The sequence below is a fragment of the Lichenostomus cassidix genome, chromosome 1 (genome assembly GCF_008360975.1).
Source record: "Lichenostomus cassidix isolate B80296 chromosome 1, HeHo_3.0, whole genome shotgun sequence".
NCBI classification, from domain to species: domain Eukaryota; kingdom Metazoa; phylum Chordata; class Aves; order Passeriformes; family Meliphagidae; genus Lichenostomus; species Lichenostomus cassidix.
In genome coordinates, this window is record NC_139479.1 from 13770067 (window position 1) to 13797401 (window position 27335).

A 27335-nucleotide genomic window follows, 5' to 3' on the forward strand; every position below is an offset into this window, starting at 1 on the left:
TGCAGACATCAGAATCTCATTATCTCACGAGGTAACAGCAGCTGATTACACTGTAATCTTTACTTTGCTCATCAGTAGTCCATGTCGTGGAGAGCATTTGCTTGAATGTGAATTAGGAAATGGAAGAGGATGGTAGAGCTGAATCCTAACAAGCTTATGGGAAAAGCACCTTCATTTCTGATAAATCTGCAGCTTTACTCCAACACTGCAGCTTTATTTCATCTCTGTGGTGTCCCAATAGAGGAAAATGTCATTTTAGTTGTCTCCTCTGTGGTCTCAGAGCACTGGTGGTTCCTTACATCGCTATCCCTATAGAAACTCATTCTAATTACAAGTAAATGCTTTAAAAGACCATTGAACCATGGGAAGCAAGTCCCCTCCTCTTTGTCCTTTCCTTAGAGCTGAGGTGTGTATGGCAGCTATCCTGGTTTTGTAGGGGATACATGTATCACTGTAGCGCTGGGGAGCAAGACAACAATCTCCTCAGGTCGTGTTCCAAAAATTATGACCGGAAACCAAGCCTTTTTATACCCTACAAATTGGCGGGCTAGGCACGGATTGGCTGTGCGCCTGTCAATCATATGCCTTCCACCCAATCACCATGCAGTGTCACACATTTAACTGACCAATCGCAGCCTCTTACAGAAGGGATTTGGGCGGAGCTGGCAGCCGTTCCCACATACCACCATGGCGATCAGCTCCGGGCGGGCTGAGGGCAGTGCGGGCTGAGGGCAGTGCGGGCTGAGGGCAGTGCGGGAGAGCTGGGAGCTGCTGGGTGGTGCATCCAACCACAGGCAGAAGGGAAAGCCCAGGTCTGCTGCCATTAGGGGTCATACAGCCCAACGCTGCAGCTGTTGCCACTTCAGCACCCAAGCAAGTGAAGTTTGGGAGCCCAGTTCAACCGGCCCCGAGGTGTTTGGGAGGCAAGAGTGCCGCATGGGGCTCAGAAGTGTTCCTTTTGTAGCAGGGGGGCTTCCGCACTTGCAGAGGTGACCCATGAGCAGAACAGGTCCAGCTAGGGCTGTGCATATCCGCACTGTGCACAGTCAGCAGCCGCAGGTGTGTGTGAGCATCCCTGAGCTGGGTGCAGAGTGAAGATGCCCTGGGCTGGGCTGCAGGTCCCTCTCTGCCCCACCAACAGCACAGGCTGCACTGGTTGCCCGGGGATGAAAGCCAGGGCTCCATGCAAAACATCTCTGGTGCCACCTGGCCACCACAGGAGCAGATGAACCCCGAGCAGCCCTCCGCCCTCAGCTGTGAGGTGCTGTGAAAGCCATTAGTGCATCTGCTTTGAAACGGGCTCATTAAAATACACATTCTCCTTCATTATCCTGTGGCTGCAGTGCCTGACTCATCCCACTGCAGTTGCTCTGGAATGGGAATCCAAGTTAAAAATTTTCCAACTTGCTTTTTATTCACCATGACAGCTCATGTCTAACACACTGAGACGGCAGTGGAAGCTGGAACAACATCTGTCTCCATGGGAGGCAAACGAAAGGAAACCTGAAAAAGCAGGGAGAGGAAACAAATGAGGCACCTTCTGATTGAAAGTCTGTTATTTCATGATGCCTTTCACAGTTTGACACAGGATGCTTTCTTGCACAGGTGCAGTTAGTGCTGGAGTAACCCAGCTGGGACATGGCCACTCCCAACCTAGGTGTGCCAGTGGTATTTCCTCCCTTATTCCTCACTTTTCACAGAACCACAGAAAATGCCACACAGCCATGGCTTAGCAGCTATGGTCTTGCAGCAGGCTTTGGCTGGGATCCCTGCTCTGAGTGCTGACCATACTGAACCTCTCTTCTCCCTAGAGGCAGACGGAGCCTTGCGCTCAAAGTTTTTGCTGCCAGCACTGTCCCCAGACACAGATCCCTCCAAGGTGGCACATGGATGGGCACAGGGTGCTGAGGGTTTGCAGAACTTCTCTGACAGGCTGGGGGAGGCACTGCCTTGTGCTGCCTTCCTGCTCCCCCAGCTGACAGGGACAGTGTCCTGTGGACACCACTTGGACAGTGCTTAAAGCCACAGGCAGCCCCAGCCTCCCCCTGCTAAGATGGAAACCTCACAGCCTAAGCCCACCTAGTCCAAGCCGGAAGCCTTCTCTTTTGCTTTTATACACAGACATGATCTCACCAGGCATTGCTTTTAGCTGCAAGAAAATTCCTCCCTCTTGCTGTTTTGCTCTTAAGGATTGCTTTCCTGGGCTAAACATCCTTTGCTTTAAATAGATGGGCTGACCCAAATACTACTGTGAATGATTATTCAAGGATGAAGAACAGACTGTAGTCCAAAGATTTTTACAAGACAACTTAAATCAATACAATCTTTATGATTAGCAGCTTCTAGAAAACCTGTATGCTATATTCATTACTTGGCTCACTTTTTGCTGTTATTTGTTCATGTAGTACATCACCATCACTCTGTTGTCCTCTGGACTGCACTGATTTCTTTTGGCACAAGATGTAGCCTAGGAATCCTCTGCTGTGGATTTTTGTGACATATTTTACAGTAAGCCATTTGTTACTAACAAGCCTAATATCACTGGTACAGCCCTTTTGATAATTTTTACTCTTAAAAAAAGAATTGGCAAAATTTAAAATAATAATTCACTTGTTTATTAACCAATGACCTACATGCAATATTAAAATGAATGCGGCATCGCAGCTTAGGCCATTTTTCAATTTTGTATAGGAAAAAAAATCCCTCCATGTGTGGAAGCCAACATTTTTCACAGCACACATCTGAATGTTCTGTTTTATTTCAGACTGCCTACTGTAGTAGAGCAGTCACTTCAACAGAAAGTATCCTGAAAGCCTGAAATCTAATTTAAGTCTGAATTATGCACATGATTAAAAATGTATTATCTATTCCCAACAAATCAGCATCATTGAAACACTAATATTTTCCTAATTTTAAGCACCATCTAGTGAGTCAAACATTAGATCTGATCTTCCAAATTGCACCTGAGGAAAATAAGATCATGATCTGACTGCATCCCACTTAGTGCTAGATCTCGTGCTGAGATTTGTAAGTTAGCTGTTTAGTCACTGTCTGTTCTCTTACTAATGGACATTAAATAGTCCTCCAAAGGTGCTGGAGACCTGAGCTGCTGCATGAAGATAATTTGTTTGTTGACAAAGGCAGGTCTTGGCTGAGCAGGCTCCCTAGTTAGACAAGGCTAACTGCCTGGAAGTGGAGCAGGGAAAAACCTCATTTTGATAATGATTTTATTTTTTTATCACTCTAGAGCAAGGGACTGGAAAGGTTGTGGCTTTATTTCAATTATAAGCCAAAGAGAAAAATCTCGAAGAAAATAAACAGCTTTATAAGAATCATGATTCTTACTACTTCTATTAGCTGGCTTGCCATGAAGATGAAGTAGGTCTGAGAGGGAATAGCACAGCAAATCTGCATACAAATATAGGACCTGCTTATCTGGCACTAGTGTTAAGTCAGTTCAGTTAAACCAGTGCCAGCAACTGACCTGTATAAACAGCTGCCCACAGCTGGCATTCATTTGGAAAGCAAGTGATGCACGACCAGTTGGGTTAACATGGAATCACTCTAGGCACAGGCAGGGACAGTCAGAATGAGCCTCATTTGCCGTCCCTGAAATTACAGAACTTGTGGTTGGAGCTGTGCTGGTACATCACATGTGCCAGCAAAACTGGTGCCAGACTGGGCAGTGGCCTGGCCTTGCTGAGGGAGAGAAAAAGGCACAATGCCTTTCACTGGGAGTGCGTTGCTTGGGAGGCAGGAGTGTCACACAGGGGTCAGAAATATTCCTTGGCTGCTGCTGGCAATACCCTCTGTTGGCCAAGCCATACATTTGACCTCTTTGTGGTACATCTGGATAAAGTAGGATTTATTTACATGTCCTCAGTCCCAGCCACTCTGTGGTGCCAGCACAGACACTTCAGCAGAGCCCTGGAGCTGGTGGCCATGGCTCAGCAGCAGCAGCCCAGCCCAGTGCTGTGCCCAGGGTCTCTCCTGGTCCCAGCCACCTGCCCAGCCAGGGGCTCATCTCTGCTGTGCTACGGCTGCTTGGGAGGTCACGCAGTGAGGGAGGCTGAGCACCTGACCTGGGCCACAGAGACCTCTCTGCTGTTCTGTTTCTGGCTTTTCCCCATTCCTCCCTGTGCATCACTTCCTGTCTATGTCACCTACCAACCCCACACCTCAGAGCAGTCGTGGTGGCACAGGCTAAGGGCTGGTGGAGGACAAGGACTGTTGGTGAGAAGGAGGTGATGCCAGGAGGTTCGTATGCCAGAACTGCAGGAACTCTCCTCAAACTCAGCTCTATGCTGCAGGCACAGCTCCTGTGCTCCCCTGCCTCACCCCTCAGGCTCACAGGAAATTGTGATGGACAGTGCCCACCTGCTATTTCAAAACAGTGGAGGTTTATCTGCACCTCGTGTTTCAGAAATCTGGTACCTGATGGGGTTGAACTGGGGAAAGCAGCATGTCTAGGAGTGGGAGCAGTTAAGGCCTGGTCCCTCATCACCAGGACTCATGGCTGCTGAGGGTGATGGAGGTACCTGGTCTTTGGTATCTGCTTCCAGAACAGGAGAGGTATCAGAACTGAAGCTTGGACTCAACTGCACAGCTTCACTAACACCTGAAATACCTTAGAGTTGTCCCAGCTTGGATATTGGCAAAACCACTGGGAGAAAGAAACAAGCATCCCTTTTCTCCTTCATCCCTAATGCCCATACATGTCATATTGCTAGCAAAGGGTAAGACCTTTTAGAGAGATCCTGATTTATGGTCTATAATGTTATGATAGAAGTTGGATTCAAGATAGAAATCAGCAACAAAGAATGATATTTTTGGAGTCCTTCACCACAGACAGAGCAGAACATGTGTAGGTATCAGTCTGTTTAGCAAGACAGTTTAGGCTCACTAGAACAGTCACACAGCATGCATGATTTGCATTAGGATCCAGTCAGCTCCAAACCCTACTCAGTTACAGGGGTGAGCCAGAATTTCATGAAATCACATAAATAAATATAAACAAATACAGTAAAAAGGCTTTACCTTGTGCGTAAGCAAAAGCCAAAATTTTCCAGTCTTGTGGGATCCTTCTCTGCCCCCAAGTCTGCTGTCTCACGGTGCAGCAAAATGATCTGGCATTTATCAGCCTGTCAAGGTCTGCAGGTCCTGAGGGTGTTTGATGTGGAAAGAAAGGTGTCGGGAGGAGATTCCTGAACACCTTGACCCAGAGTTATGGAGGGAAAAGAAAGAAGAAATAAAAGCAAGCTTTAAGAAGTCAGAATGTGTAGTCTGCCCAGAGCTGCTATTCCTGGCAGAAATTAGACCCTGAAGTACCCAGGTGAAAATCAGGGATAATCCCTGTGTAAGTGCTTCTAATTGGGACAAACTGAAAGTGAGAAAGTTGAACAAGACAGCTCTGGCCCATCCCTGGGGGCTCCGGGTTTGTTCCCAGCTGGTGACTGAGGGCACAATTATGCAAAGCCTCTTCTATAAACAGAATTTGGTTTACTATGGCTGAACTGGGGGAATCTATTTTTGTCACCACTTTGCGAATGTGTTATCCTTGTGATTTCCAGCCAGGTCATTCCAAGTCAGCTGCTTTGGCTGTGGCTGTCAGTGGAAGCTCCCCTGTCCGCCCAGTCCCTGGCCCCATTTCTCACCCGCCTGGGGTTGGCTCCCAGGCAAGGGGGACGAGGGGATGAGCCTGTGGCTATTCTGGTAGCTGTGAGCTCTGAAGGTGTCACGTGAAGCAAAGAGCCAGAAATGCATGTCAAATCAAACCAGTGACTAATCACGGTATTTTGGTTGTCTTAGTGCCTGCTGGAGAAAGATTTATGGGCTCAGAAAACCTTCCCGTAATAACCCCGGGGCGCTGATTTGATCTTCGGCTGAGGCTTCCCAAGACCGTACGGAAAAAGGACGGAAAGGGGGCTGCTGTCCCAGGGGTGGTGACGTCCAGACTGATCAGAGTTTGAAATACAAACAAGAGAAGAAAAGCCAGCGCTGTCTTCTCATCTGTGTCTGCTCAGTGCCACGCGCTGGCAGCCAGAGAGGATCTCTTTGATCTGCCTGTGGAGCAAGAAGGGTTGGGGGCGACGGCTGAGCAGACCCGAAGGGCCATTTATTGGGATTGTCATCTAGCTCCCTCATCTGTCACCTGATGGCCAGCCAAGCAAGTGCTCGGCACAGCCATGGACTCTTCATCCTTGTGCAACTTGTGGAGGCAAGAAAAGTAAGCATCCTACAGCTGATATGACATTCAGCTGCTTTTTTTATAAAGGAATGAATTGAATTCACTACAAATCTACTAACTGTCCTCCTATGCCAGGCAAGAGACTGACTTGTTTTCTTTTTTTGGTTGGGCTTTTCTCTAACAGCTGGAGGTCTGCTGGGCATTCAAGCAATGGCTGTTGAGTAAGGCAGCTGTTTCGATATCTAATTGCATTTTAGCTCTAATAGCTCAAGGGGAAAGCATTGCATTGTCTACCATGAGCTACTTCCTGTCCTACTGCAAAGCACACTGTACCGCCGTGCTAGCCCAGTACCAGAGCCTGAGGTCAGAGGGCTTTCTCTGTGATATTTTGCTGAAAGTGAAAGAAAACGAGTTTCCTGCACACAAGTCCTTGCTGGCATGCTCCAGCGACTACTTCCGAGCCATGTTCAAAAATTACACCCAAGAGTCTAAAGCCAGTGTCATTCACCTACAAGTTGTCTCACCCACCGGGCTCCAGCACATCCTGGATTTCATTTACACATCCTTGCTGCCCCTTTCCTTTGAAAGCCTGGAGGATACCTTGGAAGCTGCAAGCTACTTGCAAGTGACTGATGCTATCGGCTTGTGCAATCAGTACTTAGTTAACAATCTTGCCTTGGAAAACTGCTGCTTCTCTGCCAACGTGGCCAGGAAGTTCTACCTGCCAGATGCCCTAGCAGCCACAGAAAAATATATTATCAAAAATATCTGGAAGCTGCTGGATTTGGATTTGTCAGGACTTCTCGAGCTGAACTTCAGGTCTTTGCTAGCAGTGATTCAATCACCAGATCTCCCCATGGTGGAAGAATGCCGCTTGTTGAATCTTGTACTGCTGTGGTTGAAGCAGGATAAATCCAGGCTGGATCATGCCAGCAGCCTTTTAGAGCACATAAGATATGGTCTCATCCCAGTGGAAGAGCTGAGAAAAACCTACAGACAGTCAGAAGTGTCTCTCCCAGCAGGTATTAAGTGCTTGATCATAAAAGCAATAAATTATCACACATCTGTATACAAGCAGCCTGTCCTGCAGGATAAATCCACCACACTGAGGAACCAGAAAACTCGGATCATTCTGCTGGGGGGAGGGACAGCAAGCGAGGGGCTCGTCACCGATGTGGTGGCCTTCGACGTTTACAATCACAAATGGCGAACCCTCACGCAGCTGCAGGACAGGGTGCAGAACCACAGCGTGTGTGTGGTGGGGAACTTCCTCTATGTCTTGGGTGGGGAAATACAAAGTGGTACCCTGGGTGATGCTAAAATTGAAAAGACCTTATCGGTTACAAACAAGGTCCATCGGTATGATCCAAGATTTAACACATGGACCCAAATCACGGGCATGCTGGAAAAGAGATGTCAGTTCTCTTGCTGTGTCCTAGGCAAGGACATCTTTGCCATTGGTGGAAGGGGTGAGGATGGGTCGCTGCATTCATCTGTGGAAGTCTATGACATCAGCAGGGACAGATGGACGAAGGCCAGGGAATTGCCATGCAGGATACATGGCCATGCCAGTGCTGTTTGCAAGAACACCATATACATCTCTGGGGGCAAGTACTCGGCCCCAGCCAGCACAAGCAATGACGTTTATTCCCTGAGCTCACTTGAAGGGCAGTGGGTGAAACGAGCCCCAATGAGCATTGCTCGGTTTGGCCATCAGATGGCAACAATCAGGGAATCCATATTCACCTTTTTGGGATTATATGAACCATTCTCTGAAATAGAAAGGTACGACCCGGACCAGAACCAATGGACCCGGTTAAGACCACTGGTCTATGATCGATTCTCCTATGGCCTGGCAGTGGTAGAGGAAACAGCTCTTCTTATTGGGGGAAAGAAATGGCAAAACTCACTGGAGGTGCCCACACAAGACGTGGTTGGCTATGACATCGACAACGATGGCTGGGAAGAGATCTGCAAGGCTCCTCTGCCATGGTGTGGGCTGCAGTGTGCTGTGCTCCAGCTCTCCGAGGTGCCTGAAGAGCAGGACTGTGACAGCCAGCAGAAGAAGCTGCCCAACTGCTGAGCTGCCATGCTGAGGAATATCCATCCCAGGAGATGGGCAAGCCGGTGGTCGTGGAGAAGAAGAAGATTGCAGTGGCACTGAACATGAGAGTGGAAGTTTTGCTTGGATAAGCCAAATGCTTGGTGGAAACAGGCAAGAAAATCTGGCTCCAGCACAGGAAACACATCTAGGATTTATAAATCTGGAAGCTGATCTCACTGAGCAAGGATGTAACAAGTAGCATGTTTAGAGGCGATGAGTGAGAATTGTAATCCTTGACTTTTGGAGAGTAATACCTAGATAGCAATTAGTAGGTGTTGCAAGTCAGATTTTTCAAATATTAAAAAATATAATCCAACTTTTCTGTTTTCTTAATCAGAGGTAATTTGCCCACCTGGTAAGTGCTATTGAGTTTTTATGCTATGGCTAAGCAAAATCAGAGAGCTGTATAAAGACTAGAAAACTAATGTCTACAAGAATTAGTAGCAAATACTGCCAAGGAAAATGCATTATTTGATATGCTATGTACTAGGCAAAAATGTCTTAGCTAAGCAGCCTGAAATTACTGGACAGAAAGCATGGATTTTTCACTATGTAGACTCTGCAACAGCCATAAATTAAAACGGTGTTTGATAGAAGCCATTCCTCTCTCAGTGGCCTTTGTTGCAGAACAAAGATGCCTTCCAGATGCCTATTTTGTGTTATTTTAAAGGTGATGTACATTTCTTTTGTATCCAAATGCTGTGTTAGCTTAGATGGCCAGAGCTGAAGGGGTATCCTTATTATGAGCCTCCAAGAAGCTCGTTACAGGAGTAACAAGCTGTTACTAATGCCTTGACATTTCCCTCAGTACCATGCACCATTTTATCACACCTGTTCATAACAGTAAAATTGTTCATTGCTGTTGAACTGCTACAAGAGAGAACCCTGCTGTCAAAAAAGCTTTACTTTCATCAAAGAGTACAAAGGGGAGGGAGGTAACTGAAGGTGTTTAGAAGTCTTTACTCCGTGTCTGCCTACATATGAATCAGCAACAGTGTCACTCCTTTTTGGCCACACTGGCAGAGTTTGAAGTCACACAGGGGCACTTTAAGATACACGGATATGTAAAATGCAGATAAAATGGTTGGATGCTACAGAATCAGTCTGGTATGGAGTAAATTGAATCTTGAGCCATAGATGTTCATTTAAAAGCTAAATTTATTGTACTTCATTTTACAGTGTTCCCTTTCTAGGCTGAGAGTTAATACAATAAAAATATATATAGAAGAACATTTAATAGTCTTAAAAGAAGGCAGCACAATGGAGAGGACACATGTTCTTTGTCACTAGACTAGCTTAAAAAACTGTAATGTTTAATTTTCACCTTTAAAGCAATCAAGCTAACTTTACTAATGTAAAGTGCAGGCAGAATGGCTGTTGCATAGCAACAGATCTAAGTCTTCTGAACTGCCTTGGTTTTGACAAGGAATCAACTACACAATGTGCATATACATCCATCAGATATAAAGAGTTTTTTCATATGAATATATTTACTTTTGGTCCAGTAAAACAATAGCAAGAGAATCTAAATGCTTGGAACAATAGCACAATCCATTTCAAGTCAAGCATTTCTTAAGAGAAATTTACAAAAACCTCACAAATTTAATATACAAGTCAGTACCCATGCAGTAAATAAATGTCCAGTTTATACAAACAATATTCTTCTAATAGTACAAATCTTACACTGGATCCAGAATTCTATACAAACGTTAATACATGATTTGTCATCCGTACGACTTGAATATAGGATTACTGAAAATGGGCTACAGAAAGGCCACTCTTCTGTACAGTTGTGCAAAATCTGCAGAACATTTGCAATCCAAATGCAATAAGAAGATAGAAAATGAGAGGTAGAAAAAGAAAAAGGGGTGCAAGAGAGAAAAAGGAGACAAAGAGAGAAGAATAAAATAAAGAAAGGAGAGAGGAAATAAATCTGTCCATTCTTTCCTTCATCCCTTCATGGACATAACTGCCAGGAAATATCAGAGCTCATAAAGTTTAAAGTACATTCACTGAGCTGTACAGGCAATAGTCTAAAGTTGGTTAAGAGTACAACTCACTAAAGTATAAAGGAGGCTTTTCCTTTTCACATGAGCATTATTAAATCATGTCATGAGTCCTAACTTACGCAGCAAAATACTGAAGAGCAGCAGAAATATTTTGTCATGCTCTTAACATTTTTCAAAAACAAGCCCATAAAAAGTAAACATGATTTAAGAGTTCCCTCCCACTTTTATTTCAGGCATGTGCCTAACTCTAAGGAGCTATTTCCCCTTGTATTCACTGAGTTGTCTTCAGCAGATAGCAAATCTCATGGACGTTTAAAACATTTTAATTGGCTTGTGAATTCAGCAGAACCCAGAGATATCCCTTCCCCTTCAAAAGCAAACCTGAGGCTTTTTTACTCCTCAGTTATTTTTCAGGTTCTGTGCTCAGCTCTGCTCTCATCACACATTATCCCTGCATACAATACAGCCAAATTTCACAGCTCAGAAAACACATAGGAAATACTTGAAAAATCCTATTCACTCCTTTTCTATTGTGGGAATCTTCAAAGCATCTCAGATTTGAAGCATTTCATTGGGAACCTTTTCCGCTGCTGCTTTTGTGGGCAAAAGAAACACTGCTACCAAGGATGTTGAAAATCTACATTTTCTCTTTTGCAAAATCCGCACATTATACTGATCTCTTCAGTGCAAAAGCATCATCAATCACAGTACCATGACTAATTATTTTTTTTAAATCAACCTAATCTGATTAAGAGACAAATAACACACAATTTGGTCTTATTTATAATACAGACCAGCATCCCTTTGCACTGGTGGTAAACCTTAGCAACAGGCTTTACAAAAGCACAAGGCAGTAAGACCTAACCTTTTGACACTTAAATTCACATTAGTCATTTTTCTGTCTGCTGATTTTCACCCTTTTATGTGTTTGACAAAACTGAAACATAACCACTGCATTACACTTTTTCCCTGTTATTTAAGAAAACTCCTAGAGTTTCTCATGAAATAAAAAAATTGGTTTTCTCCAACCACCAAAATAGTACCTGCACTCCAAAAATGCAATGCAATACTGGAATTATAGAATATAAAATATCATTGTAAAACTGACCTTTGATCACAAAAGCTTTAGCGTGTGGAACTTCCTGCATGAAGGCCACAGTCTTCCAAAAATGCTTTTAAATCCTTTTCTTCAATAGCTAAAGATCATGTTTTTTAATTCACAGAAGGTAAACACAAGCAGAGCATTGGTAGCATATAAAATATACAAATCCTCATTAAAGAAGTGGTATTGTTGACCATTGAAGGTTTACTTCACACAGCTGAGTAACATTAAAATATAATTTACTAGAGCTTTCACATATTGATATAAAAACTACTTTATTCACTGAAGTAAAGGGCTGGAGTGTAGCAAATGGACAGAAAGAGAGACCTTTATACATGCGTTTCTATGTAGGAGTGAGTGTGCGCTAATGAGGCTATAAGTGCTTCAACCTCAGACGAGCCATTAACAGAGTCCCTCGGGGGGCTACTTTCATAGATGTTCATGAAGAGATCAAGGTACATTTGTTTCCATTCTTGAAAGTCTCTAGACGTCAAAGCTGGATTATCCAGAACTTTATCTATAATGGCTACTTCTCCTTCCCTTGCCTGTGAGAGAAAAGGAACAAGCAAAGAGTTAATGCAAGTGATGAGTCGCTGGCAAAATCAATCAGGTGGGGGAGAGAATGGGGGGTGCAAACTCAAGCCACAAAGCCCCCAAAAGCACAGGAACTGTCTGCTCTATGAGCACTCACTGACAGGAGCCCTTTCTGCAGGGTGTCACACCTCCCCCTGCGGGCTTGGGCTTCTCTCTCCTTGTCCAGCACCCTCGGTAGGAGTCCCTAGTCCCCCACCTGCCCCACAAAAAGCGAGCCCTGTATGTTTACTATAAGCTGCTTGCTTTCTCAGGATGGGTTTCACACACCAAAGGGTGAAACTGTTTGCTCTTGATCAGCATCAGGAATCCCACGTGGGTGTGTGGGACACAGACACATGAATGGCCTCCTGCCCGCCAGCACAGCTACGCCTCTGTACTAGGCTTGTCGCGGGGGCATCTGAGCTCTGCACTGCAAAGGCTTGTGCAAGGAATTCCATGGGAATGACACCTCATCTTCACTAAAGATCTGCTGCATGTGATGGGCTGGCTGGCTGCAACCTCTGCTGACCACTGACATGGCAAAAAGAAGACAGAAAAAGGGAAAATATAACATAGCTGCTGGTACCTCCTTATGCACGGTGGAGGCAGGGGAAGTGACTGTATCATCATCCCTCTAGTGATGAATCCCTCTGTTTCACAGAGAGCTGAGGGTCACAGTAAGCCTCAGATGTAGCCACTCATGGATGTTGCAAGTGGTGGAAGCTGGATGTCAGAGACATAATCTTTGGAAACACAGCCAACCCACAAGTTTCCAGCACTACTCCCCAGCACAGGAATAGTGTGGTCACTAGCAATCTCCCCTCCATCTTCCCTGCCAGATAGGTTTCACACTCCTCATGGCTAACTCACGTTTTCCATGTCTGTACTATGAGTATGTTAAATCTTCCTGGGTAGCATGGCAAGGGGTAATATCAAACTGTGTAGGATGGGACAGATCAGGAGGGTCAGAGACATATCCAAAAGCAGTGCTTTCATGCTTTGCAAACAACAGCTAATAACCACTACCTGCTAGAATACTCATTTCCAGAAAGAGAGGAGCAAGCTGAGAACGAGGAGCAAGCTGTGGAAAAGAAACCATGGGACTCCTGATCACCATATATCTGCTTGAACTACCATAACCTATTTCTCACAGGTTGTGGCTGGTCTCACACCTCTGCACTACCAGCCAGGCAGTTCATGCTCAATGACAGGAGAATGATTTTTTGTTATCACAGGAAATAGAGCAGAGGGGTCTTTCATTAATGACTTGGAAGATGGCACATCAGGAGCTAGAAGCAATTTGGAGGATTGCCTCTCGCTACTATTTTGTAGGATAAAATTCAAGAAGATTTCAGAACATCAATGCCAACAGGCCAGTGCAATTGGCTGCATTCAGGCAGGAGAGATCAAAGGCACTGATCAAAAGAAAGAATAATTGATTAGGTGACAGCAGTAGCTACTGGTTGATACATTACCAGTAGTATGGCAGAGGTGGAGCTCTGGGCTGTAATGGAGCTAGTCACAAGTTACCATGATGTCACTGCAAGCCAAGTATGTGTCACTCTACACTGCTGTTCTACACAGGAAACAACTGTGTCTTTGCTCCTTGCTGACACTGTGTTTTCAATTATTGGTGTCACGTACTTAAGAATGGTTTACACCAATCACAGTCAAAACAAGAGTGTTGACAGGCTTAGAAAATATGGCCCATGGGCAGAGAATGAACAAACTGTGTTTGCTTGGTTCAAAGGAAAGAAGCTCCAGAGAAGCACAAAAATGGGCACCCTCTGGGTCAGGAGGCTGTGCTGTTTTTGGACTTCCCTGAAGGAAAGCAATTTCATTTGTAGGAAGCCATTGGTATAATGTATCTCAGGTATCAATAAATGCTAACAAAAGAGACAGTTCAGCATGTAGCAGGCTGCTGATGTGGAACCACAGCTGTGGTGAGTGACCCCACCATGGCACAGAAGCACAGCTACAGTGTGAACCTCCTGCCACCCCAATGCGTGTGAGAGCACTGTGATTTTGCTTCAGTTTCTCGTGCTTGTAGAAGTCATGTGGACAGCCCATGCAGCCCATGACCACACTGTTGCCTTTTTTTGCCAGCCTTCAATCCTGCAAAACTTGTATACCAATATAATAATGCAAGTTGCCTTCAATAAGATGATACAATATAGAAAGTTAAGCATGTGTAGGATTTTTTTTCAGCATGGGAGCCCCACAGCATGAAAATAATATTGTTTAAATGCTTCTCTAGGTGATGAAAAACTAAATTAATTAATGTTGATAAAGCCCTCTTTGATGAAAGCTGCTACAAAATGCACTGTACAGTTATCTGGTGACTTAAAATGTGGTAATTTAATATCGTTAACAGGGTCCCTGGGGAAATCCAGCATAGTGTTTGCTGAAATCTCCATCAGGGCAAACCTGAAATTGCTGTAACAAACAAAGGAAGCTGACAAGGAGGCTAAATGAGCTGTGGTACATTTAAAATAACCATAAAAATCTTCAGAGCTATCATTACCACTATCTATTTATTTAATCAATCTTACTGATTAAATACAATGATCCTGTCAGTTTACACAGAAAGCAAGCACACACCTTCCTCCTGGACAAGCTCATCAATTAGAAAACAGGCAAGTGTTGCAAGAGATCCTGCTCCCTTCCAAAGGCTGGCTTTGCTTAACTTGTCGGCAATTACAAAGTGAATGTGTTTTGGTAAATGAAAACGTTCAGGGACAAAAAGGGGATTAAGGTTTCCTCCACTAATTTGGTGTCAAATTCTGTTAAACTAGCTAGATGAGGAGCAGCTGACTGAGATTAAATACAAGAAAATAAAGAAATAAAAACTGATCCCCTCACTTTGACTGCTCTTCCAGGCAGTTTTTTCTCTGCTATTCAAGCAGTGCCTCCCCATGTCTCCCTTGTTTGCACACTGGGCTCAGCCTAGACTCCAGCTGCACACAATAATCTCTGATTACAATACAGCCCAATCCAACCCTGGGGCAGGATTTTTCCTCCCTGTTTTATCTCACCTTTAAAGTGCTTTTCAGAATTCGCAGCTGGTGCAGTTTTTCATTGACTACTGGATCGCTACACCTCTTTATAAAAGATTTCTTATACTCCAGCTTAGTGGAAATCCGGTGTTCTCCTAAAGGAGACAGGCTGGCCTGCTCCAAGGCTCTGTACAAATCTTGCAAGGAGTCTGCTGTTTTTTCCTCTATAGTTTCAACTGTAATGAGACAAAGGGAAAAACAAAAAAAGGAGGAAGAAATAGAGAAAGGAACAACGTTTCATTAATGTGATTATATGAAGACCTATCAAAAACCTTTGCAAAATGTTTAACATGTTTAACTAGACCATAAGGAGAATATTTCACACCTCCTAAGTTCCAGAAAAAAGTGCTGTGACTGCTCCTTCTTGCTATTGCCTTCAGAAGAAAGGGAGAAAAACTTTCAAGAATGTAAAACCTTGACACACAGAGAAAGAGGAAAAAAGGAGAAATAGTTCAAGGTGCAGTGATACTAGAGTTACTTACTACCAGAAATCAGATCTCTGGTATTGCAGTTATACAATGTGGGTGACTTCCTTATTCCAAGGAGAGGAAGCCCTGGAAGCAACCTGCTCTGGAACCTGTCAGGGATCAGATATTGGACTGAAAGAGCTGATAACAGCACTCAGGAATGCATCATGGTGGCCCTGGAACGACATGTCCTTTTCCTAGCGAGAAAAGTCCACTATTTTTTGTCTTTTATTTTTGATACTCAGTAGTGTTTTTCAATAGTGCTGTCACTTGTGGTGGTTTGTTACTTTACTATTACCTGAAGGTTTGGCAGCAGACTAGTGACTAAACATAAGAGCATGGCCATGACCTGGCAGCATGGCAAACCAAAACAGAGCTGTTGGCATTATAGTTTGGTTAAAAAAAAAATTATTATATAATATACACAAAATATATGATGTATTTATTTATTATAGGTTTTAAATAGTTGTTATAAATAGGACTGAAAGCATTTAAAAATAAAAAATGTTTTGCTTCTCTAAACACAATACCAAGCAAAAGCTGGGGATGAAGTGTTACTCTGACAGGAGCAATTGAAATGCTTCATTTAGAAAACATCAAACCACTTCAACTTTTCACACGGTGTTTCCCCCAGAGGAAGCTGCTTTCTGACTTTACAAGCTTTGCAAGTGCCAGGATTAGCTAGGGCAGCCCTTGGGAGCAGCTAGCCAGGGGGACAGGCGGCTCTGTCCCTGCTGTCCCTGGCACACTGACACTCAGCTCATGCACCACCTGTGCATGGCTTCCTGGTTGCTTCCAGAGCCCTCAGGATCCTCCCAGCCCCTCTGGGCTTTCACAGTGTTTTTCTGGGTCAGGGTGCTTGTGTAAGAATTTGGCAACCAGCAACTAGTCTAGCTTCCTCTCTCACCAGTTTATTTCTTTGCCCTTTTAGAGGGCAGCTGTTATTAAAGCACACATTTTAATTTTTCTTCTTTTAAGAGATATGTAAGTGAAGAAGGATTGGAGACTTTTTACCCATGGAAGTATTGTGAGTCTGTACAGAGCTCCCTAAATCATCCCATCCTGTGCTACCCTGCTTGGTGAGCTGAGTTCATCACTGTCAATGGTAGCCAGGATTGAAATAAAATAGAAATTAGGTACTTTTCTCTTTCTTGTAATTTTCTTTCTTATTAAAACATCTAATAGGCTAAAGGGCAAAACATTCAGTAGCTGAATACTTAGGGAGTGGTTTATATCTCTTGTGGCCTTGATTTTTATGCTTTCTTTAAAATGTCCATGCAGCAATGAGATCAGAAGTTTGGGATCTATCAGCTCCTGTTGCTGAACGCTGATGTCCACCGGTCTGACAGCTGTGGAAGGGGAGTAGTTTGCTAAAGGGCAAAGGGAAAACACCCTCCTGGTCTGACCCAGGAGTATTTAACACCTGTTTCTCTTTCCCTCCACCTCTATTTCTCTTTCTCTCTCTTTTTCCCTCTCTAGCTATGCAAGGCAAAAGAGATCTTTCCTCAGGTGTCTCTTCCCCAGCAGCACTGTCGAGGTTGGACCCTGGGGGTGGATAGTACAGGGATGGCTTGCTGAAGAAGCAGCACTTTGATTCCCCACCACCTGAATTTACTTTGCTGGAGTGATCTAGAGCCTGGGTTGGCAACCAACCACCACATCCAGGCTTGCTATCAAAACCCACGGCTTCCTCAAACACAAAAGCCCCCCACCAAGGTGAAGGACAGCATTTGAGTTTAACCCTGAGGTTCAGTATGGAATGACAAGTGCCTTTAATGAACCTGGACGGCAACATGGCCCCTGTGAGTATAAACCCCGTGCTGGGGGCACTGCTGGTCTGGGATCTGGGTGGCTGGTGCTCCTCAGGGCTCATCCCCCAGGACAGGCAGCTCCTGCTCCATGTGGGCCTCGGAGGGACTGTGGACACAGGACTTCTAGCCTTGCCCAGATAGGAACAGCTCTGAGACTGCACAGGAGAGGCACAGGACTCAGGGGTAGCACACAGGCTGGGTCAGGCAGCAGAATGCTGACAGAAGGTCTCTGGAACACATCAGCACATCACCTCCACACGGCTGGGGCTGCCTCCCCCAGACTCTGTCACTGACTGGTGATGTCACTTGGAGCAGCACGTCAAAAAGGGGACAGGATTTCCTAAAAGGGAAAGAGGTGGGAAGAAAAGCAGGTCCCTTAAATGCCTTGCTGCTGCTGAGGCTGGGGAAACTTTAAAGAGGGCAAGATGACTTGTTCCACCCATGGTGGGGGAGAGGGCAGTGGGTGTCATGCAAACACATCCCAAGCCCTTAATATTTTCCAGAGAAATGCTGAAGGTGGTGCTGCTGCTCTCAATGGCTCTCAGTAGGCGGGAATGAGATTACACACACATCTCCCCTCCCTCAGCCTTCTGCTAGAGCCTTTGATTGATTTCCCGTAGGTGTTGGTGAAACCCTTGGCACAATAGAGCATCTGAGGTATTCTCTTAGATATAGAGCCGAGCTTAAAACATATTTTCTTTTTTTAAATTGGTGGATTTGTATGCAACTCATGCTATTGCAGCAGGGCTGTCTCATTAAAGAAGAATAAGACTTCTGGTAACGTTTTGTTTAAGTAGAAAATGTGGTCTAATGGGATTTGCAGGTGACCTCAGACCAGCAGCCAACACAACAGTTGTTTTTCACACTCATTTGGCTGCTGAGTCACGGGCTGCATCTTTCCTGTTTCTCTGAATGCACTGTCAGGTCACTGTTTCCACATATAGGAAAAGGAAGGTCTCTTCTCTGAAGCAGTAATTTTGTCTCCTGCCTCACACAAGCATGAACAACTCCCTAACTCAGGAGCAGAAATAAAGCTGCACAAACTGCAACACATGGTATCTAAATCTGGTGAGAGCCCTATCTTCCAAATGCAAGAATACCCAGGCACTGAATTTTGTAACAAAGAAGCTCCTGCTGTCTTCAAGTGACTGCAAATCCACTTGCATTAAATTCTGGAGATAAAGAATACATCAGCCTAGTAAATGTTGTGATTTTTTTTTTCCACTATTCTGCTTTCCACAGGAAAAGTTTCTGAACTTTTTGTACTTTGCCTTCACTTCTTAGAATGCAGTAAATATTTGTAACTACTTTTACATTTTCTCAGGAGCAAGAGATAAAGATTATGGCTGGGTAGATGAAACTCCAAGAGGTCAAGAACTGTTTGGGTTCTTGGCATTCAGGAAAAGCTGGTGGTATTTCTCATAATGTGTTGTCATTTGTTGTTGAAAAGAGCATGCGTGGAACTCTGTGATGTACTGAGTGTAACCACCTCCTGGCTCTGTTACGCAATTCATTTTTCCATTATCTCCCTCTTATAAACAAAGATCCTAAGAGCTACAAATAAGAGCATAAAGTACTTATGTGAAAAGTGACCAGAGAGAAAGTTATCATTGGTATTTACATGGATCAAGAGATGATTGGCCTGTGTAAACTGATGATTCAGAAGATGGTACTGAATTAGAACCATGTAGAAGGTCACCACTGCAACCCAGCTGGCTAACACGCTGCTCTCTGGACACAGAGAATCTCTAGGCACACAGTTCCCATAAATCTGCTCTAAATATATGGAATAACCTCTAGCAGTTTTCAGTGGAGGTCCCTGCACCTCTGTGATTCACTTTCTGTTAAAGCTCAAGCTGCCAAAATCTTGCATGGTTTTCGTCTTTCAGTGATTTCACCTGGGGCTATGAGTGAACAGAACTGCCTATGGAAGGACAGTTAATAAACTTTGTCACCTACCCTGCTGACAAGGTAACATTTTTCAAGGATCAAAGCTCTTCACTGGGGCCCTTTGGTCTTTGCCACTGCCTCCAGACACCATCCAGGCTCAACCCTGTTGCCTTTAGACTTCTCATCCTGACTGACGGACACCACTGGCACCCCGATGGAATTCTCCATTTTCCCACTATCCTCTTTTCTGTTTGCTACCTTCACATCTTAGTGACGCATTTTCCTTCGCTGTGCAACTCCTCTCACACACGCCCACTCCTCTTTCACTCTGCATTTGAACAGAAGTACCACCCTCTGCAAATCCCCAGGAAGCCAAGCTGCTGCGAAGTCTGTGACAGGAAGTGAACAAAGCATAGTCAGACTGAAATCCCCAGGCTCCACTGAAATTTAAACTCTCATTTTAACTCCTTTTGGTGAGCTCACTCCCTCTGGCAGAGGAACCAGCTAAGCTCAGCTTCCTCAGGATCTTAAGGAGGCAATTTTGTTAGAATGCATCACTAATTACATTATTAAACAGCTGTCATTATTTGTACCCAACAAATTCTAAAGATTTGCTTCCAATTTGAGAGCTACACCTTTTTGCTTCACCTTTTGTGCAGGGGAGGCATTTATCTCAAGTGTCCCAGAGACTTTCTGTGAGTAGCAGTTAATGCAGTAAATGCAGTAAATATTCCCCCAAAAGAAGCAGCATCCCAGACCTCTGGGAAATGGTCTCAAGCTAGATAAAACAACCTTGGATGCACAAACCTCTGGGCGGTTTCATTTTCTTTGCCTTCTTGACCGTGACATGTCTGTGTGGGCAACAGACACATCGGTCTGCCACAAGCTAATGTAATCCCAGTAGCTACAAAGCATTTGTAATCTTCCTGTGCCACAGCATGCTCTCTCTGCCACGTCTAACAACAGGGACTATCAAGCCTTGCCTGGTCCTGCAGTGGTTTCACTGGCAGGTAAGGAGAGCAGCACACAGGTGCCTGCTGACCCCTTGGGAAGTGGGGAGCCTCCTGCAGCAAGCTCTGCAGCCCTGGCTCAGGCTGTGCCAACAGGCAGGCAAAGGCTGTGGCCATGGGATGTGACAGCCTGGCTGGGCTTGTAAACGCCAGGGAACAATTAGGAGAGAGACTGAAAAGATCTCCCCACATTTAAGGTGAAAAAGTAGAAGGATGAAGGGAGAGTGGATGTGGATTTTAGCAGTGTGGCAGGGGAGGGGAGAAATCCTCCTGAGAAGCAGTTGTTGGTTCTCAGTGCAAGGCTTAAATCCATCTTTACTGCTGTTCAGGTTAATCATTAAGAGGCCAAACTGCCCAAGGGGGAGACATACCCAAATGCTTCTAACGAATGCAAAGATACAGAAATTAGTAATTTTTCACACCGTGTAGATGGCTGGTTGGCAGATTAAGTTCTGTATTTCCTTTCCCCCACCAAGTACAAGCTAAAAGGAACCAAATGGTGAAATCAATGTAAGGCTTACAAGGAGATGGTGTCTGCACAGCTGTGGCTGTGCATGAGGTCACTCCTGCACAGGTATGGGGGGAGCCACAAGGACATGGAAAGTCAGCTCCTGGTAGGAAATTGTTACAAGTCACACCCTAATTACAGAGAAAAGGAAGAAGCAACACAGTATTTAAGGCTGGCATGGTACAGCAAGCAGGAGGTGCAATAAAATGTAGGTCTACATGGAAACAGCTGCTAATCATCTGCTCTGGCTAATATAGAGCAGATTTCCCTGTATGTCATCTTGTATGCCACTTTAATATCAAGGCCTGACTGGATATGTGATTACACCTGTAAACACACACAAGCATATTAATGTTTTCTGCAAGTGAAGGAAAGTTTAAGCAAGCTGAATTAAACCTAAATTAAAACTAAAATTAAAATGGGGGCTTCTTGTGTAGTACCTGGTCTTTGCAACCCTTCTCTCAGGTATTGCTTCCCTTTCCCTGCCCTTTTCTGATTCATGTAATCCTCTATCCTTTCTGTCCCTGTGTATATGAGAGTGCAGGATTTTTCCAGAAGTCTTGAATCAAGGAAGGGAGGAGCATTGTTTAAAAACAAGCTTTGATCCATGTGTTTGGTGAAATATTAGTAGCTGGAGGATCATTAAATTTTGTATTTATTGTATTATTATTTTGTATTTATTCAATGAAGGTATTAAATCTGAATTTTATACCATCATTTCCTGTAAAGTGGGAGTATTTTTGGGCTACCAGGATAGCTGTCCATGGTTTCTATTCTCTCCTATTACGTACACCTCCAGACAAAAAAAGATACTCCCTAGAGAGGCTGCTCACTGAAAGCACCAAGACAACAGAGTCCTGCACTTGCTGGAGTTTTCCACCCAATGCTATGAGGCTGCTTCTCCTCTCACATGCGTGACCATAAATTGGGTTTTTTGAAATAAAGTGAACTGTGCAGGCAAGTGGAAAACTCATGCCCCACACGACAGATATCTGAAGGTATGTCAGGCATTTTCCACTGCAATCAAGTCAAATATCAGACACAGGTAAGTAGCATCTTTTAAAAGACCTAGCCCGAGCCTCTGTAAGGCCTGGCAGATGCTAAGCCTTTGCTGTGGCAGCAAAAGTATTCTTTTTGTGACCTATTTATGGTGCTAGCAGTTTTCCTTTTGGGTTAGTAGATATCTGTGAATCTCTTTTCTGCTGAAATGACCTTTCTGGGGATGTCTGAAGGCCGAGCTGCCTGCACCTTGCCATGGCCCCATGACCCCCAGTGCCCTGCTGGCTGCAGCGTGGGCTGGCAGGCTGGAGCATCTTTACATGTTCAGCCTCCAGCCTTCATGGGACACTTGAGCTGGTCTTACTGAATCTCACACCCATCTCAGCCACCTCTCTTCAGCTTTCCACACAACTGGAATTGCTTAATAAACACAGCTGACACTGAACTCAGCATAAGGAAAAATCCTCGATGTCTCTCCCTGGAGATCTGCATTGTTGAGCTGACAGTAACATTCACCCATTTTTGGCATCCACTTAGCAGTGAAGTACAGGTGCCAGCTAAGGGGTTAGTGTGTTATGAGAAGGGGAAACAGAGAGGGAATAATTAACTCGCTCTGTGCTGCCTCTTGACAGCTCTTACACACCTCAAACGAGCATCTGTAGCTCCCTCTTTGCTCACAGTCCTGCCGTTCCATGAGGTTATATCGGTGGACTGTGATTTCAGAGAGGCTGTAAGAATGGATTCACTCCAAAGCTTCCCAAAGTAATGGCATTCTGATCAGAATTTTTCCACAGTAGGGTTATAGTTGCATCCTTCCTTGGTTTCAGATATGGTACTCTACTCATTAAGCTGCTTATGAAGGCACCAGTTTAACATTCATCTGCTGATTTTAGTGACTCTTTGGGAGAGTTTTACACAACGAAATAGGATATCCTGACATTTTTCTGTGCCACACACTGATATAAGTGCTGTTTAATTTTACCGCATGCTACCAGTGCTGAAGTGAAATAAACAGACCAATCACATTTTGATGGTACACTGGCCCTTGGTCCCTGCAGTTCAAAAACAATAGAAAACTTGTATTTAAGAGGAAAGCCAGGAGCTGGAGCAAACTGGGCAAAATTGCTGGACATCTGGGGATTCTGTCACTTTTAAACAGGATGAGGAGGTCGCTACAAATAGTAATTCCCAAGTAATATATGGAAGCAATTACTCCTAGAGGAAAATAATACAAACCTAAGCTGTTGCAGCACTCAGAGTTGTGAAAGGTTAAGTGACAAATGATATGGACCCAGCAACATTACTCACCAGTCAGAATCAAGCCACAGTCACGCTCCCACAACAGCAGTGCCTGTCAAGGTTTATGGGATTGATACCTGAAAGCCTGAACAGATGGGGGACATGTTCCTGGTGAGCATCACCCACACAGAAAATGAACTCTGCTTCAGGCTACATCCCAAGTTGCTTATTTGTATGAAAATGTAGCACCGAGAGTGAAGTTTTCCAAAACACTTGCATCACTATGGAATTGCAATCCGACTTTCAACATGGAAGAAACATGGAAAATTAGTGTAGGCAGGGGCCAGGTTAATTTGATCTCTGCATCAGTTACCTCTGTAAGACACTGTGGTCTGCTGGGGAAGCACCTCCTGAGGCGTTTCTGAAAGGGGCCTGAAATACTTCCCAAAACATTATCCCAGAAGATGTCATATTTATTCAGATATTCAGATTTATTATTGGAGTTATAATTGCACGTTATGATAGCTGCACTGATTAGATTCCAACCTAATTAAGCTGCACCCTGATTTACATCTTATTTATGCAGGGCACAACACTGCCAAATATTAAGCACCCCCTGTCAGCTGCTGAATGCCCATCACACCCCCATGGTCTGTAAGCACTGCACAGAGTTCAAAGTACCTTTCAGAACAAAAGCTATTGCTGTGAGGAGAGAAATGCAATTATACCATATGGCTTTTCTAGACATCTCTCATGTCATCAGATGTCAGAATGAACTTGTGAACACATATGAACCTCAGCATAAAGCGCTCCCAAAACTGGCATGAGACTGGTCACAGCAGAAAGGTCCATTCCCCATCCATTGGGCAGAAGGTGTTTGCCACAAAAGAAACAAGAGAAAGGAATTGAGCATCAGCCCTGATAGACAATGGTTACGCAAAAGCAAGACTGAAAATTTGCTGGCTTATTTCCTTTATTAAGCCCAAAATAACACCTTTAAAAAATCCTGACTTCATGAATAAATCAAATGCCTTCATTAAAGAAACATTTACTGCCATTTTCTATACTTTATTTTAAGGCATACAGAAAAATATTTAACAAATGTGTATGCAATTAAATGCCAGGGACTGCTAATTACAGCCCTTCTGAATGCCTCTGCAAAACAAAGATACTCAACACAACATGTTAGAAAGGGTGGGGAAAAGAAAGAGAGGAAGCTGAAGACAATCTAAAACGCATTAGTGCAGATATATGCTGGCCTTTGGCTACGAGCAGCAAATAAGCCATCAGTGTAACCCCAAACGGCAGCCAAAGGACATTTTAGAGTCACATCCTTGCTTCTGCTTCTCTAATTCATTTCCAAAACATTTCACCTCTAACTAATTATGGAATTTAATGACAGAATGTAAAGGACTGGCTGGGGTTACAGGCCATTCCAACAAGGCTTTAATGACATATCCTTCAGGTTGCAGAATCTTTATGTACTTAGCAGTGATTTATCATCCCTGGCAGAGGCAGGTACTTCAAAGGCAACCTTATATAAAAAATAAATTCTGCCTTTGCCAAGCATTGGAAAGAGCACTAAATTCAATTTTAAAATCAATTCCTACAGACAAAGTCAGTGGGTTTGTCTATCTGGCCAACAGGCAAAAATTTATGACAGTACAGTTTTGTAATCAATAATAGCAATACAGTGCATGTTTCTGATTAGAAAAAATTAAAGATGCCAAAACAAGACTGCTAAATATTTAGGCTGTTTTGTGACAGTCCCATTGAGCAGAAACATAAAACATGCGTTTTGATGAATTTCCAACTAGTTTATGTCATACTATACTTTTTGTTTTTCAAAAAAGAATATTAAAACTATTATAAGCTTTGACACCTGCTATAAGGCAGAATGATGTAATTTTATTCACTGCACGTTTCCTGTTTGTGAGGCAAAAAAGCATAATTTACTTCTTTATAAAAGGGAAATATATATATAACTATATATATATAATTTTATTGGTATTAACATAATGCAATACCATACATTGAGCAAACAGAAAGAAAACATTTCAAAATACATTTTTTAAAAGTATCTCCCCGTAAGATAGTATGAAATATCAAGTAGTTAGCATTAGCATTATTACAATACACCCTTAGCCAAATATATTAAGGAAAATCCACATTCTAACCACAGAGATAGAGGCAAACATCAACCCATAGGGGACTCAGAACATAATGATAAATACAATATCTGAATCTACTTTGAGTGACATCCAGACAAATACTGGCCCCAAAACAGCCCTCTGGAGTCTGGGTGTTACACAGAGAATACTTTGTGCCTGCTTGGCCAGGCAGCATCACTCACATGTTTTAGTCCTAGAAGATAAAGAGGAACTGAAGAGTTTAACTGCAGAGTCTAATAAATCTCAGCGTGAGGTATCTTCTCCATCATCATCCAAACGAGTGCCAGTGTACCCTCTGGGAATTCATTACAAACCATTAGATAAATGGAAGTCTCTGAAAGGTCTGTACATACCTCCACTTGACAGAATACACTTAGTTTAGCATGACACAGAAAGGAAACTTCCTTCACTAATGTGAAGCACGCTTAAATGACACGACTCTGTCTGGTTGGCCTGAATGGGTTCACTGGAGTTCAGTACAAGCAATGGGATTTTACAGTTACCATGGCTGAATCCCTCTTTAATTCCTCGTGGTGTGCAGAACAAAACTGAGTGACATCAAAGCCCTTCCCCTGCCAAGACCCTCTTCCCCTTCCGTTCTCCCGTGCCGGGGGCAGTATTTTCTGCAAATGTGCTCCATGTAGACTGGATCTGACTTTGTGCCTAGTCCCATTGTGGAAAGGGTGCATTCTTCAAAAGACTGGCCATGCCCTTTGACACCTTCCTGGAGGCCTCATATTCAGGCATGTGGTTGTCTATGCTTTAACAGGTCTGTTCTCTGTTATAAACATCAAAGTTATTCAAGAAGAACTGACTTTCTGAACGGAGGCCATTAGGTTGCTTGCAAGAGGCTGAAGTTGAGTCTCCGTCGTGCCAATTCTCTAATGATAAGTTTATCAACCTTTGAGTCCAATCGGTTCAGTGCCAAGAGATGTGGATCCCATTTGACATGGAGAGGTGCTATCAACTCTCGCAGTGTATTAGCCTAATATGATAAAGCAGTGACACAATATGTTGAAAGATCGGTGATGTGCCATTATTTCCATATCATATTAGTAAATTAGAAATACTATCATGCAAACAAGAGCAAATAGCAAATCTGGCATACAGTAGCAGCACTACAGAGCCTTTCTAATCTGCATGCAGCTATGCTCGTGAGGACAGAGACATGGCACTGTTCTGCTATTACACCTCACTCCATTAAAATATCCATCCCTGATGCAAAAGAGGTATTTAGGGCAGAAAGTTATATATTTTCTTTTTGTAGATATGTTTTAAAAAAGAAAAAAAGAAAAGAACAGAACAGAGACCAATTTAAAAAACCCCAAACAACCCACAAATAAAACAAGAGAACAATACACATCCTAACCAACTCGTGTTGGTTTTCTCCATGTTGAAGACACATTAGCTCATTTGGAAGCACTGGGAAAGGGTCACACGAATGAGGAGAATGGAAGCAAAGAATGTGCCCCAAATCCACCAAACGTGCTACAAACACAGAAAAATATCCTGGTGGCAACTTATGCGTGAACTAGAAAAAGAGGTGGCACAACACAATCTGGCTCCTTTCGTTCTCCTAGCTGACAGTCCAGCGTTGTGCAATGTTGGGTGAAGGATAAGATACAGAGCTAGGAGATCATGTGATTTTGCAACCACACTGACATTACATACTTCCATAAGCTAGGGCTTGAGAACTCGAGAATCTTTGTGGACCTGTGTTAGCAAAGAAAAGAGAAAGAGAGAGGTGGAATAAACAGCATACAGCTAAATTGTTTACTTAGAGTTTCTGTGTGGATATGCAGTCTCTGCACAGGCAGCTTCAAAAGCCTGGCTGCTCTCAGTGCATTCCCTATTCTATTGTCTACTATTCTAAATTGTAATAAAAAATGAAACTCCATGGATCTTGACATCCATTCTCATTCTGAATCCCAGATATGAAAAGCTGGGGGATATTTTGTTGTTAAAAAAAACCACTTTGGGAAAGAGTTCAACTGTGCAAAATGTAAAGATGTACAAACTCATTCCAATTTAACTGGTGAGATGTGTTTAACCCCTGTTAAAGAGATTTTTTTTCCCAAAAGACAGGATGGAGAGGAAGGAAAATATCAGGCATTGCCATTTTTACTCTTGAGCATATTACAAAAAGTATGAAAAGCAGAAAAGAAATGTTGTCTCAGTGACAGAAAACACAAGGTAGAAAGAATCCCAG

At 43.7% G+C, this 27335-nt stretch overlaps 2 protein-coding genes and 1 long non-coding RNA gene across 10 annotated transcripts in view; 1 reads left to right on the forward strand and 2 right to left on the reverse strand.

Annotated features, from left to right (window-relative positions):
• Positions 1-1388: 1388 nt before the first annotated feature.
• On the reverse strand, positions 1389-5489 carry LOC146444226 (uncharacterized). Its single transcript, XR_014849737.1, has 2 exons — positions 5038-5489; positions 1389-1503 (listed from the first exon to the last, which is right to left on the reverse strand). It is a non-coding gene; the product is annotated as an uncharacterized LOC146444226 (long non-coding RNA).
• A 134-nt stretch (positions 5490-5623) lies between these two features.
• On the forward strand, positions 5624-8891 carry KLHL34 (kelch like family member 34). Its single transcript, XM_085050812.1, has one exon. It carries the CDS (start codon positions 6483-6485, stop codon positions 8268-8270), a length of 1788 nt encoding a protein of 595 aa, XP_084906938.1. The 5' UTR covers positions 5624-6482; the 3' UTR covers positions 8271-8891.
• Positions 8892-9431: 540 nt separating this feature from the next.
• CNKSR2 (connector enhancer of kinase suppressor of Ras 2) overlaps positions 9432-27335 on the reverse strand; it is a 204822-nt gene continuing 186918 nt past the window's right edge. For 4 of the 8 annotated variants that reach the window (XM_085050753.1, XM_085050763.1, XM_085050743.1 and 1 more), the window contains 2 exons: positions 15011-15207; positions 9432-11947 (listed from right to left, as the gene is read on the reverse strand). In XM_085050753.1, coding sequence (XP_084906879.1) covers positions 11732-11947; positions 15011-15207 — 413 coding nt within the window. In that variant the 3' untranslated portion in view covers positions 9432-11731. Of the gene's footprint in view, positions 11948-15010; positions 15208-23910; positions 26840-27335 lie in introns of those variants that run through there. The other 4 variants (XM_085050786.1, XM_085050794.1, XM_085050778.1 and 1 more) reach the window with 4 other exon arrangements.